This window comes from Myodes glareolus, chromosome 3 (genome assembly GCF_982192425.1).
Source record: "Myodes glareolus chromosome 3, mMyoGla1.1, whole genome shotgun sequence".
In the NCBI taxonomy this organism is placed as follows: domain Eukaryota; kingdom Metazoa; phylum Chordata; class Mammalia; order Rodentia; family Cricetidae; genus Myodes; species Myodes glareolus.
In genome coordinates this window covers 14,924,884-14,942,584 of record NC_142028.1, presented here as the reverse complement: position 1 = coordinate 14,942,584, position 17,701 = coordinate 14,924,884, and the positions used below count along the sequence as shown (strand labels likewise).

At 46.8% G+C, this 17,701-nt stretch overlaps 1 protein-coding gene across 4 annotated transcripts in view; it reads left to right on the top strand.

Annotated features, from left to right (window-relative positions):
- Positions 1 to 849: 849 nt before the first annotated feature.
- Positions 850 to 17,701, top strand: part of Dera (deoxyribose-phosphate aldolase) — an 85,905-nt gene continuing 69,053 nt past the window's right edge. Inside the window, exon 1 of one of the 4 annotated variants that reach the window (XM_048432475.3) lies at positions 850 to 955. In XM_048432475.3, coding sequence (XP_048288432.1) covers positions 925 to 955 — 31 coding nt within the window. In that variant the 5' untranslated portion in view covers positions 850 to 924. Of the gene's footprint in view, positions 956 to 1,793; positions 1,917 to 17,701 lie in introns of those variants that run through there. The other 3 variants (XM_085687277.2, XM_085687276.2, XM_048432474.3) reach the window with 3 other exon arrangements.

Genomic DNA, 17,701 nt, shown 5'->3' with positions numbered 1-17,701 from the left:
AAATGAAGTTCACAAAGGCCACAATGTGTCCTAGGTCACATATTCAATTATTCACATAACTAACTTTAAGAAAATTAAAAAAACAAAAACAACCCTTCAGGGCTGGAGAGATGAGCAGTTAGAGTGCTTGCTCTTTCATAAGACTAGTTTGGCTCCCAGCTTATGACTGCTTTTAACTCCTGCGCCAGAGAATTCTGTCTTGGCTCTGCAGGTACCTGCACAGATAAACGTGCGTCCGTACACACACAAAAATGAAGTGCCCCCCCCCCGTTTTTTTTTAAGTGAAAGAGACCAAGTCTTTCGTCGAATGTGATCGCCTACCCCTACATTCCCAGCATTGTGCAGTATGGAGCTGGAGCATCATCATGAAAGTTTCTGGCTCGCTGGTTCAACAAAGGCAGCCATGCTTACAGACTCCTCTCTCAGAAACAGGAGAGACCAGGTCTTCCCAGGCTCATATTCTAGCTGTTCTTTCATTGAATCTAGACTAGAAATCACCGTGTGCGCTAGGGCCTAGACCGTGCCTTGGCAGCCATCTGAGGGCTACGTTCAGGCCCATCTCTTGTTGCAGAGCTCTGCCCACTCTAGAACAGCCTCTTGGATGGGATGGGTAGCTGTGAACGTACCTAGGACTCATTCTGTTTAGCTCAATTGGCAATGTAACCATTTAAAAATGGTCCGAGGAGACTTCCGGGAGCGGAAGAGTGCTCAGGTCACGCGCCTGGCCTGGAGGGCAAGGGCAATGGGTGTGAAGTCCTGGCTGGGCGCCACGACCTGGAGCCGCCAGTGAAAAAGGTGGTGGCCCGCTGGGCCGGAGGGGCGTGGCTATGGCGGGGCGGGGCTCGGGGCGGGGACTTGGCAGGAAGAAGGTAGGCCGGTGCGGAAGGCGGCCTTAGCCCGAGTTGGTTGTTGGCGGTTTTCACGATGGCCACGCACTGTCGGGGCTCAGAACTCGGTAAGGGCCGGCGGGAGGCGCTCCCCACTTCGCCCGGCCGCGTGCTCGGGGAGGAGCGGGGGCGCCTAGGGCGGTCCCTGGCGGGCAGAGACCTGAATTAAGGCAGAGGACGTTCCTGCTGCCTGGCACTTTGCAATCTTACCCTTTAAGCAGAAGCTAGGAAGGTTAGACCTTTCCACTTTCTAGCTGGGTGGTCGCAAAGAGAACAAAACCCAGAGAAAATCCTGACTTGTTCTTATATCATATACTGCCCGATCCACGTAGCCATACCCAAAGTTAGCTGCGCTGGTGAGAGAGTTGTCATAACCTGCTTAAACTGATTTTAGATGGCTTTCAAAATGTCCCTTTTAAAACCGCGTTTCATCTTCCTGATAGTAGTTCAGATATTGCTAGGAAAGAAAACTTACAAATCTGTTATTCAAACGTAGCAAAGAGGTAACCGAGCCAAACGCGAATTGATCTAACTTTGTATAACAGTTTTACATCCTGGATCCTCTTAGTCGTGCGGTTTTGAGTAAACTACTCACTTTGTGCTGAAGCGTCTTCATTTGTAAAACTTCTTAGGAAGCTACTGCTGTCTGAAGGTAGTTTGGGTATTGCGAGGCTACCGTAGCCTCTGGTCGATTTCTCTGTACTTAGTGTTGCGTATATAACAATATTAAATGAGTATGGGAAGTTCTGCTTGTAGGGGCTGACTTTGAGAAAGTGGCTGTCAGTGGTACACATGGCTACTTTTTTCCCTTTAAAAGGGCGTTGTTTGAACAGTCTAGACTTGAAGTGTTTACAGTTTTTCCTGATTGGAAAGTGGTAAGGGTGCTTGGCAGCTAGTTCCTGTTTCATTTCAGTCTCTGCCTTCCATCAGATGATGGCTTCCACTTTAATTCTATCCCTGAAATGTAAACTTTAGCAATGGCTGAACAAACTGAGCATACCCTGGGTTGGAAGATCCTTCAAGATGAGGGTAAGGGATGAAGGTGGGGTGTGTCTGTGTCTGTGCACATGTGGAGGGGATAACATAATTCCCCCCAAACATTTACTTAAAAGCTTCACGTTTTCCTTTCAGGAGATGGAGTTAAACCATTTTCACTGCTTTGTTTTTGAGACAGGGTTTCTGTGTGTAGCTTTGACTGTCCTGGGACTGGCTCTGGATATCCGGCTGACCTCAAACTCACCAAGATCCTTCTGCCTCTGCCTCCTGAGTGCTGGGATTAAAGGCATGCGTCACCATGCCGGGCTCATATTTACTTTCGTAGTTTGAAAGTTCAGACTGGGCGCCATGACACACACCTGTAACCTCAGCATTGGAAGTGTGCCAGGCCAGCCTGGACTATATAAGAAGATCTTTTCTTAAAAAGTCATAAAAAAAAACCTCTCATTTGTTGAAGAGTAACAGGGTAGACAGAAATGGCTGCCATAGGAAATGTCCTCTTAAGCCCCCATGTAGTGAGCCAACATGTGGGTCCTGGGCCTGAACTCGGGTCCTTCGCAAGAGCAGCCAATGTTCTTAAACCCCACCAGTGGAATACAAAATCTGAAAACAACAACAAAGACTGTAAATGTGATATCCACTTATCTTCTGTTTATCTTTTTTTTTTGTATTTTTGGGATTTTTTTTGGGGGGGGAGGTTTGAGATGGTATTTTTTTATTTTTAAGATCTATTGTATTTTAATTTTATTTATAAATGAGGGAGTTTTATCTACATTTATGTTTGTGTACCACATGGGTGCTTGGATCTCCTGGGACTTGTGTTGCACACAGTTGTGAACTGACATGTGGGTTCTGGGAACTAAATTCAGGCCCATGCCCTTAACTGCAGAGCCATCCCTCCAGTCCATGAGATGGTCCAGTTTGGCCCAGAACTCTTAATGGTTCAGTGTGACCTTGAACTCCCAATCCTCCTGCCTCTACCTCCCAATTGCTAGGATTATAGGCTTTAACCTGGCGATGAAATGAATCACGGAAACGGAACAGTCTGGTTCCTGTGTATCTTTGTCTTCCTTTTGTTTTTATAGGCGCCTGTGTAAGAATTAGGGGCCTAGGGAGCTCATTTCTTCCTTCCTGTGTCTGGACTCTGGTCTGCTGTGTGCATGGTGTTTTCCTTACCTGTGTGGGCTCCCATGCTCCTCTCTGGACTTGTGCCCTGTCCCAAATGTGGTGGTTCAAATATCTGTCTTGTGTGCCTTCTTTCTTGTTTGTACCCTGGTGGTTTAGGGCAGTTGTCTAAGAAAAAGTGGAGAAAAGAGCCAAAGTGCACTTTAAAATCTGTATCTGGAGGCACAGATGTTTGGAGAGTCCTGTGCAGAATGCTGGTGTTCTATGGCTTGTGAACATCTTGCCCCAGGGAATGGATCCCAGGGGCAACCTGGCCTGCTCCCTGATCTCTCAGAGCAGGCAGGTCACTCGTTGTTTGCCTGGCGTGTCTGAAGCCCTAGGCTTAGTTCCATCACTGCGACATGATCCCAGTTCTAGGAGGTGGGGTCTAGAAGATTAACAATTTAGAGGCCAGCCTGGGATTCATGAGACTCTGTCTCAAAACTAAACTAAACAAAACTGCTACCGACAAAATAGTATTCAAGGGGGCCGCAGTAAAGAAACTGCCAGTTTGACAGCTCTCCTATTAGGCGGAAGGTTTTTATTGTGAATAAGGGAGAGAGGATACCCAGAGGCATCCGGAAGAGCCTAGAGCAGAGAGAAGAGAAAGCAGACTGGACATGGCCAGGGCTGGGAAACAGTAGGGAGTGGTGGAGATGCTGAGATAGCAAGAGATAGAGTACAGGCGAGAGCCAGGGATGGGAAGAGCAAAGGAGAGAGTGGAGCACACGAGAGAGAATAGTGCAGGAGCTGGGTTGTAGGACGGAGGAGTAACCCTGGCAGGGAGGCCAGTGACCTGGAGGGGGTTAGGGTAGAGGAGGAGGTGAGAAGGTCAAGGTGCTAGCTAACAGGTTCTTGTGATGTTGAGGGAGCCTGGAGGCCAGCATGGCTTTGATATTCTGTGAGCTGTATGTCCCTTCTGCCAGAGGTATGGGAAATGGCTCCTTTTGGAGGACCGAAGACCTATTTAATAAGTTCCTGAGGAATGCTGGCTTTTACCTAACTGCCGGACATCGGACATCCTTCTATAGTCCAGCTTGAGCTCATTTCTGGACATTTTGACTGGCCGAGACTTGCCAAAGAAACTTCAGAACCTCAGGAGGACAGGAAGGGATGAATTACAGCAGCCTGGGCTTTCTCCGCGAGGCTGTTTCTCTGGGGATGATTTGTGCATAGGAATGGAGAGACAGCAGTCTAAGAGTCTTCTTCAAACACATGAACCCAAATGTTCAGATTTCTTGTGTATCTTATTCTGTTAGAGTGCATCTAGCTAATATTTTGAAGAAGACAGAAATGCTCTAATTCTGTATATGGGTCACACAGTCAGGATGGTGATTGTCCATTTCTAAATTTTTAGTGCGGTGTCCTTTAACAAACACTTTGATTTTGCTTTTAAACTATGTTCCATTTATTTGTAAACACACACATTGAGACTGTCTTTTATTATTCCGGTACTGTTTTGATAAATAGAAAACTATAAAATAATAATTGAAGTTTGTTGTGTAATTAAATAATTAAAAGTCCTCTGTGGTACCTGCTATGCTGAAACACATTTTTTATAAACGTATCTAAGCCCTGTGGATTTTAATTATTAGGAGGAAAGACAAACTTCAAGCCCTCATTGAAAGTGGGCTGCCTCTGCCTGGAAAGAAAGACTACTAAATGAGGCAGCAGACGGAGCCCTTGAGGACGCGATTGAAACATGTCACTAGAAATGGTTTAAGTGGAGAGTTCTGGCCCTTTTAAAACACTGTCTGTCGCTTGAGGATTGGGTCACCTTGAAATGTGTTCATCTTTGAATTAAAGGCATGAAAAGGCACTTTGAAACATTTCAGTAGACTTTGTTGTGTGCTGTGAGCGTCTGTGGGTGTACCTCTCCTCCGCCCGCCTCACTGAAACCGTCAGTTCCCTGGAAACCAAAGTGGCCGCCAGAGGAGGATAAATGTTTAATCTCCACGCCAGCAGCCGTACATAGTTTTTAAAATGCTGAGACGCTCACATCCCAACTCCTTGCTCTTTGTGTCTCTGGCTTGCCTTCACAGAAATGGCAGGCAGAGAAGTAGCTGCTGGTAATTGCTCTCTAAAATGACTCTGCTTGGATAGTGCCAGGGTTGTTTTGGACTCTAGTTAATGATGCCAAGTCGTGGTCTTTAAAGGAAGGGGAAAATACTGAAAATCTGATTAGAATCCTGATTCCGATGAGCTTTCGGGTAGAATACCTAGGGGACCTACTTATGTCCTCGCAGTCCAGAGTAGCAGAGTGAGGGCGCGCAGTTCGTTCAGGTATCTAGAGTGAGCCGGGAAGTGGCTCAGTGAAGAAAAGCCAGGACACAAGCCTCAAGACTTGCGTGCAGTCCTGGGAACCTGCCTGAAAACCCTGCAGGCATGTGTCTGTAACCCCAGTGCTCCTACTGTGTGATGGCAGATGGAGACAGGGCAATTACCCAGAAACCTAAGGGCTGTCCTTAAGAATTTAGCGTGGCAGAAACAAGCACCTGCTTCAAGGCAGGAGAGAGCCAACTGTTCTTCGACCTCCACACTGAGCCACTGTACACATGTCCCTCCCCCCCAACACACACACAAAGACAAGCACACACACCTCATTGGAAAAGATGAGATGCCTGCAGTTTAGCAGGGCTTTCTATATTTTGTTATGAATGTTTGAAATGGTTTGAATAGCCCAGGCTAACCTGGAGTTTACACCCTTCCTGCCTCAGCCTCCTGGCTGCTGAGATTACAGGCCAGCGCCACTACACCTGACGCGGGAGATATTTTTAAACAGTAGAAAACCAATTACTTGAACACAAGCAGTGCCCAGGACTGAAGCAATGATCTGGTAACAGACAATTCTGTGGCAACTTAAGTGGCCAGTAGTGTGTACGATGCTGTCAATGCCAGTCAGAGAATGGCATTGTGTCCCCTGTGTGCCTTGCTGCAAATGGCAACAACTGGAAGGCTTCTGGACTTCTGGCACTTTGGATCAATCCTCTGGACCAAAGGTGACTGGAAGTATGAGAATTAGTCTTGTCCATAAAAGGGCCTCGCACCTGTGGGAACTCCCTGTGTCCCGTTTATCTGCTCTTAAAACATCCTTTCATCGGTTGAGTAATTTATTAGTGTAGGAAAGGATGGGTCTCGTGGTGCCATTTGCGTATCTGGGTGTCCTCATACCAAGTCACCTCTCTTGTGTCCTTTAGCCCTCATTACTGTTCCCTTTCCACAGCAGGCCAGCCTGAAACCAGGCACCCTTTATGTTCATCAGAGAATCTCTGTTGGCTGCATGTGTTTTCCTGGATAGACTGAAGTTTCTCTGTGAAGGACAGAGGTGGCCTTAACCTCGAACAGGGCCTTCTGTACCTGGTTTGTCCTTTCTTAATTTGTAAGACCAGGCAGGGCACTTGGTTTGAGGTATACTATGGAACAGTGGTCTTGTATCCTGTAAAGATTTGTCACTTGTACTGGTTTAATAAAATGCTGATTGGCCAGTGGCCAGGCAGGAAGTATAGGCGGGGTGACCAGACTAGGAGAATTCCGGGAAGAGGAAAGGCTCAGTCTGCAGTCGTCACCCAGATACAGAAGAGGCTAGATGAGAATGCCTCACTGATAAAATGGTACCAAACCATGTGGCTAACACAGACAAGAATTATAGGTTAATTTAAGATGTAAGAGTTACTTAATAAGAAGCCTAAGTTATTGGTCAAGCTGTGTTGTAATTAATATAGTTTCTGTGTGATTATTTTGGGTCTGAGCAGTCTCAGTGTACGAACATGCTTCTGTGGTGGCGGATGTTGATAATGGAGGACGTTATGCTTGTGCGGACATGGGCATCTTTGTGACTTCTGCTCTGTTTTTGAAAACCTAAAACTACTCTAAAAATCCTCTTCAAATAAGACAAAAACCAACTTCGGGAATCTGTCAGGAGCCATGTATTCTCTTCAGGCTGGTCACACAGCCGTGGTTGTCCTTAAGGCTCCCTATAGACTTCCCCTTCCTTGTCTGGCTGGCGCAAGTCTCCTGGTTTTCAAGCCTAGGTTTCAGTGACATAGAACTGCATCACCCTTCTCTCTATAAATGTCAGTGTTCGGTGTCTTCCTTAGTTGCTCTCTACCTTATATTTTGAGACAGGGTCTCTCACTGGACCTGGGTCTCACCATTTTGCCTAGACGAGCTGGGCAGTGAGGTCCAGGAAGCCTCCGGCCTTCACCTTGAGTAGGACTCCTCAATTGCAGGTGCACGACAGCACTGTTGTCTTTTATGTGGATGCTGAGAGTCTGGACTGCGCTTTGCTGACCGACCTAGCCATCTGAGCACAGAGCCTTTATTTTGTGTATATCGCTCTGCCTGACAGAGCATTGGTTGTAGTTTTAACGTCTGCTGCCATTAAGTCCTCCCCTTTCTGCTAGTCTTTGACAGCTACAGACATGGTAGTGGCACTCTGGTGGGTCCGGAACTTTCGTCCACTCCAGGAAAAGCTCCATCGCATTGAACTCCTTGCTTTTTTGTTCTTTTTTTGTTTCCTGGTTTTTTTGAGACAGGGTTTCTCTGGGTAGCCTTGACTGTCCTGGAACTCACTCTGTAGACCATGCTGGCCTCGGACTCACAGATCTGCCTACCAAGTACTGGGATTAGAGACATGTACCACTATGCTCAGTTTGTTTTTATTCAAATAGAACAGTTACATTTACTTTTCAGGTTTTTTTAAAAATATGGTTCCTTTATAATATACTTTCATTTCATATTAGGCATATAATCTTTATTTCTTTAAAGTGTGTGTGTGTGTTTGTATGTGTGTGTGTGTGTGTGTGGTGGTTTGTGAGAACGTGTGCAGGTGCCCACAGACACCAGAGTCATTGGATCCCCAGAGCTGGAGATACAGGTAGTTGTGAGCCTTCCGACACGGGTGCTAGGGCTCAATCTCTGGTGCTCTAGAACAGCAGGACACACTCTTAACTGCAGAACCACCTCTCCAGCTCCACTGCAGGGCTTATTTTTATGACTTCTTAGAAATAACTTCAGTTTGGGAATCCAGTGACTAGAGTTTCCCTTGTAGTGTTGGCAGACACTGTGTGACCTTGAACTTGTAGTTGAGTCTCTGGTTTTCAGTGTCCTCAATCTGTAGTTCTACCCTAGAAGATTAACTTAGGTCACCCCCAGCTTGATGAGTGATGCCTGTGTCTTTGTTTTCCTCTGAAATATCAGACCTCATGATCTCCAGTCACTGTCTCCAGTAGGCTCTCTTGGCCTCCGCTGGTCTCCTGGACTCTCCGTGGTCCCCAGTGTGTGTATGTGGTAGCGACGTTTACCTTCCAGAGGGTACACTCTGGGTTTGCTCGGCCTCTCTATCTCTCCCATCACATAGGGCACTGCCTTCCATGGCACAACTTTGTGTGTGTGCGCAGAGTCCCGTGTATCCCAGATGGACCTCAAGCTCTGTGCATAGCTGAGAGACCTTCAAGTTCAGATCCCCTCTTTGCCTCCTGAGTGCTGGAATTCCTATGTGCAGTGCATGCCCAGTTTTGTGGTGCTGATGTCAGACCCAGGCTTCCTGCATGCCAGGCAAGCATCCTACCAGCTGAGCTACAGCCCCATCGTCCACCGCAGCCTCCTGGCTGGTGATGTATCCAGCCCAGCCGTCATCCTCGTTTTTATCGGTCACTGGGTCCCATTCCTGCTCCCCGCACTGTGCACCACTGTCACACGAGCTCTGTACTCTTCAGGCCGTCATGGCCTTTGCTTTGACTTTGGGACTTGGCTGTCACTGTTTGACACATCGGGACCTCGCCAGCTCTGCTAGTGGAGCTGTCACTGGCCTTGGAAGCTAAACTTAAAACCCCCACTTGTATTAACTTTCCTTCCGTCTTTTTTTTTTTTCTGGGGCTGGAACCCAGGGCTTCCTGTACGTGAGGCAGGGATTCTACCTACTGAGCTACGTCCTTGGCCCTTATAAAGAGTTTCAAAGCTAAGAAAGAGAAAATCACTTTAAAATTCAACTATTTTTATATTTAGTTCTTGGGTAATATGGGGGACCTTGTATGGTTACACAAATGAAGATGTGTGGTTTGAATTGTTAGCCGAGAAGAACTTCAGTCAGCTGATGTTAAGGATGGCTCTGGGTGCGGGACGGAGGGGGAGTTTTGTTTTTTGGGTGCACCAGCGTTTTATCACCCTATATTCCATCCCTCAGTAACCGGGTGGGAGGGTAATCGAATGCTCAGTTCCCGCCAAAGTGTGAAAGACTGGCGGTCTAAAGAGCTACTTCTGCGTGAAGAAACCAGGAAAGGCTGTTAAGAAAGAAATGACAACTGAGTGGCACAGCTTAGCATATTTAACTGAAGGGGGTGCGTGGTGTGGGGGACCCTGCCTGCTCTCTCTGGAGCTTACGTTCTGACTGGCTGCTCTTCTTTGCACGGGCGATGTTAAGGACTCTCCCCCTTCAGCTTTCTGTCTCTGTGCCTGTTAAACCCTGCCTTGCAGACCAGAGCAGGTTTCTCTGTGAGTGTGGAACAGAACCCAGCTGGTCACATGACATCCCCCCCCTTGGGGTTCACTGGGTCAGTGGGGCTGGCAGCCGGGAGCCGGCATTCTTTCAGTTACTGTGACAATAGCGCAAGGGGACTTCTGAGCGGCCATGTCTAATGACTTCTTTTGGAGGGACAGTGCTTTAAGGTTTCTGGTGATTGTCACAGAGCATCTGAAAGCTCAGGGAACCAGCCCACCTTGTCAAAACCTTATGCCACAAAGAACTTCCTCCTAAGGAGAGCTGATGGAAGATCAGGTACTTCAGGATACAGTGTTTTGAATCAGCCCCCAGCAGGTGGCGATTCCCACTCTAATCCAGTCCAAGAACAGACACTCCCAGGCAGCCCTGGCAGTCACTGTGCTCGGCAACGCAGCAGGGGCTGCTTGGTTTGTTTGGGGAAATATTATTCCCCTCAAGCCCTGTGCGCTTGCAGTCAGGACTTTAGCTCAGGTTAGCTGCCTCTGTGTTGGAGGGGTAAACCTACAATCTAAGCTCCTACCTGGGAGTGTGCTTTGGGTGTGTGTATGTTTGTATGTATGTTCACATGTATGTGTGTATGCATATGTGTGTGTGCATGCAGGTGCATGTGTATGTGTGTGTATGCATTTATGTGTGTGTGTACATGTGTGCGTGTGTGTGTGTGTGTGTGTGTCTGTGCATGTGTGTTTAGTTAAACATAGATCAAGGCATTCCTGTAGAGCATGAGACTGGTAAGTTGATATCTAGACAGCATTCAGTTATTTCTTGTAAGTCACAGGATAGTGGATGACATAAATGTGTGTCACATGTTCAGTGGCTGCACAGTTCCTTCTTGTCTTTCAGAATGTTGCTGAGTTTGGCTTAAAAGACAATCTCGTACCCCAGTTTGAGAACTTACTTGTTCATGTGTTTGTAGACTGCTCTGTTTAAACTTTTCTGTGAGTAAAATATATACTTTTGGGTGTTGGCTCAGTTAATTAAGTGTAGCCCCAGACCCTGTTTTGAAAGGAAATTGGTGTGTGTGTGTGTGTGTGTGTTTGTCTGTGTGTGGTGTGCGTATACTTGTCTGTGCTTTGATGTATTTAGAAGGATGCCGGAGGTTGACATGGGTCTCTTGCTAGATCCTGCTCCACGTGTGTCTTGAGACAGAACCTCTCCTCAGCCTGCAACCCATAGGCTTTCTCCTGACTCCTCCTCCCCAGTGCTAGGCTTACTGGCTCATGCTGCCAGACTCAGCTTCTTATGTAAGTGCTGGGAATCTAAGCCTGAGTCTTGTTCCCAGAGTTTGGGTTTTGAAATCCTATGGCCTAAGATCCTGATTCTTCTGCCTATGTTCTTTGAGGCTCTAAGCTGTGATGAATGAAAGCTCGGTTGTAGGTAGCTGTGGGCACTATAGGCAGGATGGACAGGTACAAGCTGCCCAATATGTGAGCAAGGAACTCCTTCCTTCATCCAAATGCGTAGTGCTCTGACTGGCAGGGTCAGAGTAGGGAGCTGTGGACAAGGATGCATGCTGATAGAAACAGACATGAGCTTGGGAGGGAGAAGCCCCATAGAATGCTGGGATGCGGTGGGAGTTCAAATTAGACGTGTATGTAATACCTTCAAATGGGTTTGCTTCCTTCATGTGGAAATATGACTAGTGGTGGATATTGTGGGGCCCCACCTTCTAGGATCTTATCCACCTCAGTGTTTTGTTTGTTTGTTTGTTTGTTTGTTTGTTTTTGATCAGCAACTGTGTGCCTTTTACATTTCTATGGTCAAGATACCTGGAAGAAACCACATAATAAACATCTTGGCTGGTCATTAAAGTTTACCGTACAGTGTAGAGGATATGACAAAGTGTCCTCTGTGGCTGCATGCTTGTGAGTTAGAGCCGGAAGCAACATGGCCTGCCCCCTGTCAACTCTTTTCAGACAGCCCGGCTCTACCTCCTTCCAAAATAGCTCTGTAAATTAGACAGAGCACCAGAACATAGGCTTGTGGGGAACATTCTAGATTCAAATTCCAAGTTTGAGAGTCTTTGAAAATTAGCCAGTTATCACATTATAGTGTGTTTATTCAGTTAGATTCATTGGTGCCATACTGCCACCTTTTAAGATAAATAGCCAGGGATTAGATAATACATGGGTTCTTACTTCCTTTCTGTGGCCGTGATAAACACTCTAGAAGCAGCTTTGGGGAGGAAAAGGGTCATCTCACATTACAGATTATAGTCCGCCATGGAGGAGAGCGGGGTAGGAACTAGATTATAGTCCGTCATGGAGGAGAGCGGGACAGGAACTATATTATAGATCGTCATGGAGGAGAGCGGGGCAGGAACTAGATTATAGTCGGTCATGGAGGAGAGCGGGGCAGGAACTAGATTATAGTCCGTCATGGAGGAGAGCGGGGTAGGAACTAGATTATAGTCCGTCATGGAGGAGAGTGGGGCAGGAACTAGATTATAGTCCGTCATGGAGGAGAGCGGGGCAGGAACTAGATTATAGTCCGTCATGGAGGAGAGCGGGGCAGGAACTAGATTATAGTCCGTCATGGAGGAGAGCGGGGTAGGAACTAGATTATAGTCGGTCATGGAGGAGAGCGGGGCAGGAACTCAAGCAGGGACTTGAAGCAGAAGCCATAGAGGATGCTGTCCCACACAGGCCCGTGCTCCGCTAGCTTTCTTTTGTAGCCCAGGACCCTTAGCTAAAGAATATCACATCACCACCCACAGTAGACTGGACCCTCCTCCATCAATTAATAATCAAGGCCTTTCCCCATCGACTTGCCCACAGGCCGTTCTGATCTGGGTAGTCCCTTCGTTGAGATTCCCTTCTTAGGTGAGCAGGCTGTGAGAAGTTGACAGTTAAGGCTAAATAGGACATGGCTATTTGTAAACAGCAACTTTGGAGAGATACCTAAACAGATATGAATTTAAAATGCAAATTTTGAATATGAATTTTAATTAAAAAGTACCAGTGATTCTCAATTGATCAGTTAATAGCTCTTTGCTGGGAATGTGAGGTATCAGGGTTAATATGAAGTTACAGCTGTTAGGAAATCTAAGATAACACCCTCATAAGATCTTATTCATAGTCCTATAGAAGATACTTCCATGGATCTTCAACTTAAAAGTGGTTGCTCCTAGGAGAGGTTATTAATTGCTATAAATTCATGGTGAAGGATCATGGCGGTTTCCTGAAGTGAGATTTGCTTGGGGCACAGTGTGGTCAGAGCAGGGCCTTGAGTACTAGATGCTGGTCACACGTCTCATGAAGAATAAGTGCAGATGTCTTTGATCAGTAATTTCCACCAGTGTGCTGAGTAATTTCTAGGGGTCACCCTTGCCTAAGTAGGCCATTGCTATTGCCAACTCCACTTGGGGACCTTTAAACAGGAGTTACGGTATTTTCACAGGATTAATGTATGTAGGTTTGTTACAGCATGTATCTTATCTTGCAGGACAGCATTATCGAGATAGCAGCTTCATGCATGGTACCTTTTGACTGCTAGCACTGGGGGGCGTGTCACGGCTACACTTTAAGATAAACATCATCCAGTCTCATTGTGGAGTCTTCCGTGTGAAAGAGGCTTTCCCTGCAGCTCCGTGCTCCTAGAACAGCCACCAGATCTTTCCAGAGGACTGAGGGTTGACTCTGTACCCAGCAGGATGCCAGAACTGAATTTTCAGCCACGTGAATTTCACTGTGGTATAATGATTCCCTCTCTGTCTCTGTCTCTCTTCCTTGCTCTCTCTCCAGAGTTTCTCTCTATAGCCCTGACCAGCCTGGAACTTGCTGTGTAGAACCTGAGCTCACAGAGATCTCTTTGCCCCTGCTTCTCGAGTCCTGGGATTAAAGGATTGTACCACGAACTTGACCTGGCCACTCACCATATTTAGGAACTTGGAAAGCTCCAGTCAGTAATTTCCCTAGAGCACATTTGTGGGAAGATTCCATAGTTAGGCTAGGGGTGTAGCTCAGGGGTAGAGTGCTTGCCTTATAACTAATCTGCCGTACCAAGACAAAGCCACAGTAGCGACAAATCCTCCATGTTTGGAAATACAAACATGGTTTAGTAATTCTGTTACTACTGCCTTTTACATGGTCACTGGAATAGTCACATGTGAAAATGAGCATATTTTAAATGGATCATTTATCTAGGTGAAGGCCGTACTTCAGAGTTTTATGTAGTTATTAATCTTGTGCAGATGGGTTCAGTTCTTTAGACTCCATCTTGACATAACAGGCAAGTTTTGAAGTAGCTGCCTTGCTTTTCAACAGGTTAAGTCTTTCTGTAGTCAGTGTTAGCCCTTTGTTTTTTGAGGTACATGCTTGCAGAATGTGCAGATTACAGATACTCAGTCTTCCTGAGCAATGGAAATGTACAATTACATTTTTCATTAAGCACACTTTTTGAGGCTGCTGGTAGGGGTGCACGCGTGTGTTGGATATTAAAAGGCCCGGAGTAACTCCTTACTGGCTTGCAGAGTAGATGGATGGTCAGAGCATGGCCTTTGGTCGGCGGTGCTCACTCATGCTTCATGCTTACACTTCCCACACTCAGTCTGTCTGCTTGACCCTGCTCATGGGGGATTCGTACATGTTCATTGCTTGTATGATTCTGCCTAGGCCAGGGTATGTGTGTTGAATGCTTGTCCTGTGAAGGCTGGGATGGTGTCCGGAGCAGCTGCTGTGACATCTTGTTCAGACAGCTGTTGAGTGCTGGTGTCGTCCAGTTGATTATTTAGAGAGGACGTTTTGTGTGTCTCAGGACCCAAGGGTGACCGTAGAATCCTGACCCTCCTTGTCACCTCCATGCTCTGAGTGCTGGGGTGGCAGGCTTGCACCATTGTGCCTGGCTTTATACAGTACTCAGATCAAACCCAAGGGCTTCGCGTGTGTTGAACAGGTGAGTTACATCTCTGCCTCATTCTTCTCGTGGGGCCCTCTGTTGAATGGCTCGTGTCTGTTTTTCTGGCTTGATCTTGCAGTCTCTGTTCAGCTGTGAGCCCGTAGCACCCCCCCCCCCCTTCTGCTCCAGTCACCGAAGTAAGTTGTCATTATATATTTTCAAGTAAAAGCCTTGCCACCGGCTGGGGCGAACTGCATTGAGTTTGCCCGTGCATGATGTCCCATATTGTGCGTTCCCAGCCTTCTTCATGTCTGTGACTTTTCTGTGTTTCCTATATTTTTAGTTGGGAGCCTAGTCTTTAATGGCTGAACCATCTCTCCAGCCCTTTCTTGTGTTTGGTCACACCCTTGCTATGCTACTGTGTTTCTCGCATCATTTAGCAAAGCACTTGGCACTTAGGAAGAGCTGACTGTAGAGCCAATAGGATCTGCTTATGGGTGTTCAGGTATGTTCCCCATTCTGCTAAGGAGCTGTGACACTAGCTGTATAACCAGGGCCAACAACTGTGGCTGCAGACGGGAGTGTGTGTGGGGGGCTGGTCACTTAGTGATGTGGGATGTCCTTCTATATAATGAATAAAGCTGCTTCGGCCTATGACAAGGCAGAGTAAAGCCAGGTAGGAAATCCAAATATATATATATATATAGATATTGATATAGATATAGATAGAATAGGCAGAATCAAAAAGACACCATGTAACTGCTGATGACAGAGAAAGACTCTGGAACAGAACCTTACCCAGTAGGACACAGCCTCGTGGCAATACACAGATTAATAGAAATGGGTTAGTTTAAGATGTAAGAGTTAGTTAATAAGAAGCCTGAGCTAATAGGCCAAACAGTATTAATATAGTTTTGGTGTGATTATTCAGGTCTGGGCTGCCAGGAAACGAATGTGCTGTCTCTGCCTACAACTGAGTGAGCAATCTTCAGGATCCTGGGAAAAGTTGGGCCTGAAAACCAGCTCAAGAACTATCCAGAAAGTTCTAGAATAAGAGACTAGGTCCTTTCAATGCCCAGGTCACCCTCCTGGTAATACCTGGTAATTGGAGAAAGGCAGTTTTCCGAAATGGCAGCTGATTAATACAGAGCAGCAGCAGCTGGGAAGTGGCTAGCATCTTAAGGATGGATAGGCGATAAAGGGGGGAGGGAAAATCTTAAGCTCAAGATACGATTCTGCCAGGCAGAGCAAGGTGCAAGACTGCAACTACTGTGTGATATGACCCCACTCTCTTCTACTGTGATGATATCCCGAAAGGGCTCTAACCCATTTATGTATGGATGCAAGGCACCCCAGAAATGACAGCTCGGTGGCAGAGGACAGACGTTTGGCACAGAGACAGAATTGGGAGATCAAGTCAGTCTTTATCTTGGTATAGACCACCTAAGTTGTGGTTGCTTGGAGGATATACGAATTTATTCCTCAAACAGATTTGGACTGCTCTCTGTAGGTGAATGAGTGTTGGGTAGGAACCTGAGGGTAGGTGCAAACAGCAGAGGGAGCTGTATCGTTAGAAAGGTCCGTCCGGGCTGGGCAGTGTGTGCTGCCTGGTTGTGGGTGTGTGGGTTCTTAACATCTGGATTCTCAGGACCAGTGTAACAGGCAGAGTAGTAGATTTGTCTAGTGCCCAGAAAGTTCACAGTTGCCTTCAGACCCCCCTCCCCCACTCAAGGCTGATAGATGGGAGACTCTTAGAAGAAGGCTCCTGATGGAGCTTACCTGCCCCCAGTTAAGGACGGGGCTCACAGCAAAGCTGATTTCGATACTTTTGGGGGCTAGAAACTGGTCAAGGCAATGTCTTCTCATTACTGTGGAAGTTACATTTGAAATTAGCAGTAGCGTCCCCGTGTCTTTGTTTCTAGCCAGCCCACCCCTTTCCAAGGTGAGGGTCGACAGATCAGACATGCTCATGACATACTGCACCCGTTTCAGTGGCTGATGACTGCACTAACTCGCCAGGATAAGAAGGGTACAAGCATTTAGTGGCGCACTCTTTCTGCGTTGTCCACCTGCACAGCTGGGAGGGTGTGGCTGATTCCTGGGAGGATGCAAATTAGACCTGAAAACAAACAATACCGAAATAACAGGCAGCTGTGTGGGCACAGCTAAGCAGGATACTCGGGAACGTGAGCGGGTGTTAAATACGCACGTGCGCGTTGGAAAGCGAGGCTCTTGGAGACAGTACCAGAAACAGGTTTAGGTGGAACCTTTAAAATGAATTGAAATTCTTCACTTCTGGAGAGTGTCTAATGAAGTGTCATGATTTTGGTCCCTGAGGAACAGAGGCGAAATCAACATGTTTCTCCTCACAGAGGGTTGTTATTTCATACCACATGGGTGAGGAACTATGCGAAGGACCCAAACAAACTAAAATGAGGTGCTAGGGAGACTAGGAAGCCCCTGTGCCCACTGAGATTCAAACCAGAAAAATGGGGGGAAAAAGAGAGACAAATATTTGAGAATAAATTAATAGCCGACAGGGGGCCTGCATGTCACCAAAGTGACATTCTGAAGAAAACAGTCTAGCTTTTGTCATCAGAAAGTGTGAGGAGGGCACTGCTGCCTTCCAATTACGGTTTCATGTCTGTTCTCCCCAAAGAACCGTGAACTTGAAAATCCCCTCATGGCCTCTGGAGCGGAGGATTCTATGGTCCTGGGGAGAGTGTGTGTATTAGAGTCGTGCGTTTCTCCTGATGAGGGGACACTAAAGGGTACTTGAGTGGAATCGTAAGAGTTATAAAGGACATAACAAAGGTCACACAATCCTTTTTTCCCCAGACCCCATAATAGGAGAACAAGGGTTATTTGACGAAATTAAAGAGTAGCAAATGAAGTGCTAATAAAATGAGATTGTCACTTATATAATTCACTGCTATGGGAGGTCACAGAGGCAAATTCTGTGGCTGGATTAAATATGGGGCTGGGTAATTTTATGACCATTAATGATATTTTTTGCAGCTGAAGCTGAAGCTGGGACAGGTAATTCCTGCTACATTCTCCAGTCGCTGCCTCACAGGGACCTGAGGCAAGTGGTCGCTTCAGTGTGGGCACTGGCCTCATGGGCTCTACTCTCAGGTGGGGGGTGCATTGTGTTGGAAGTTATTTTTTAAGGAGAATGTGTCCAAGCATCCCATCTAGACTTCCACCATTTTTCTCTCCTTGAGATCCAAAGTGCTTTGTGAGCTGGTGAGGGTAAGATGAGCCAGTGTCTGGACTTGGAGAAACCCTCATCTTGAGTGCTACCCACTGTCATATACTT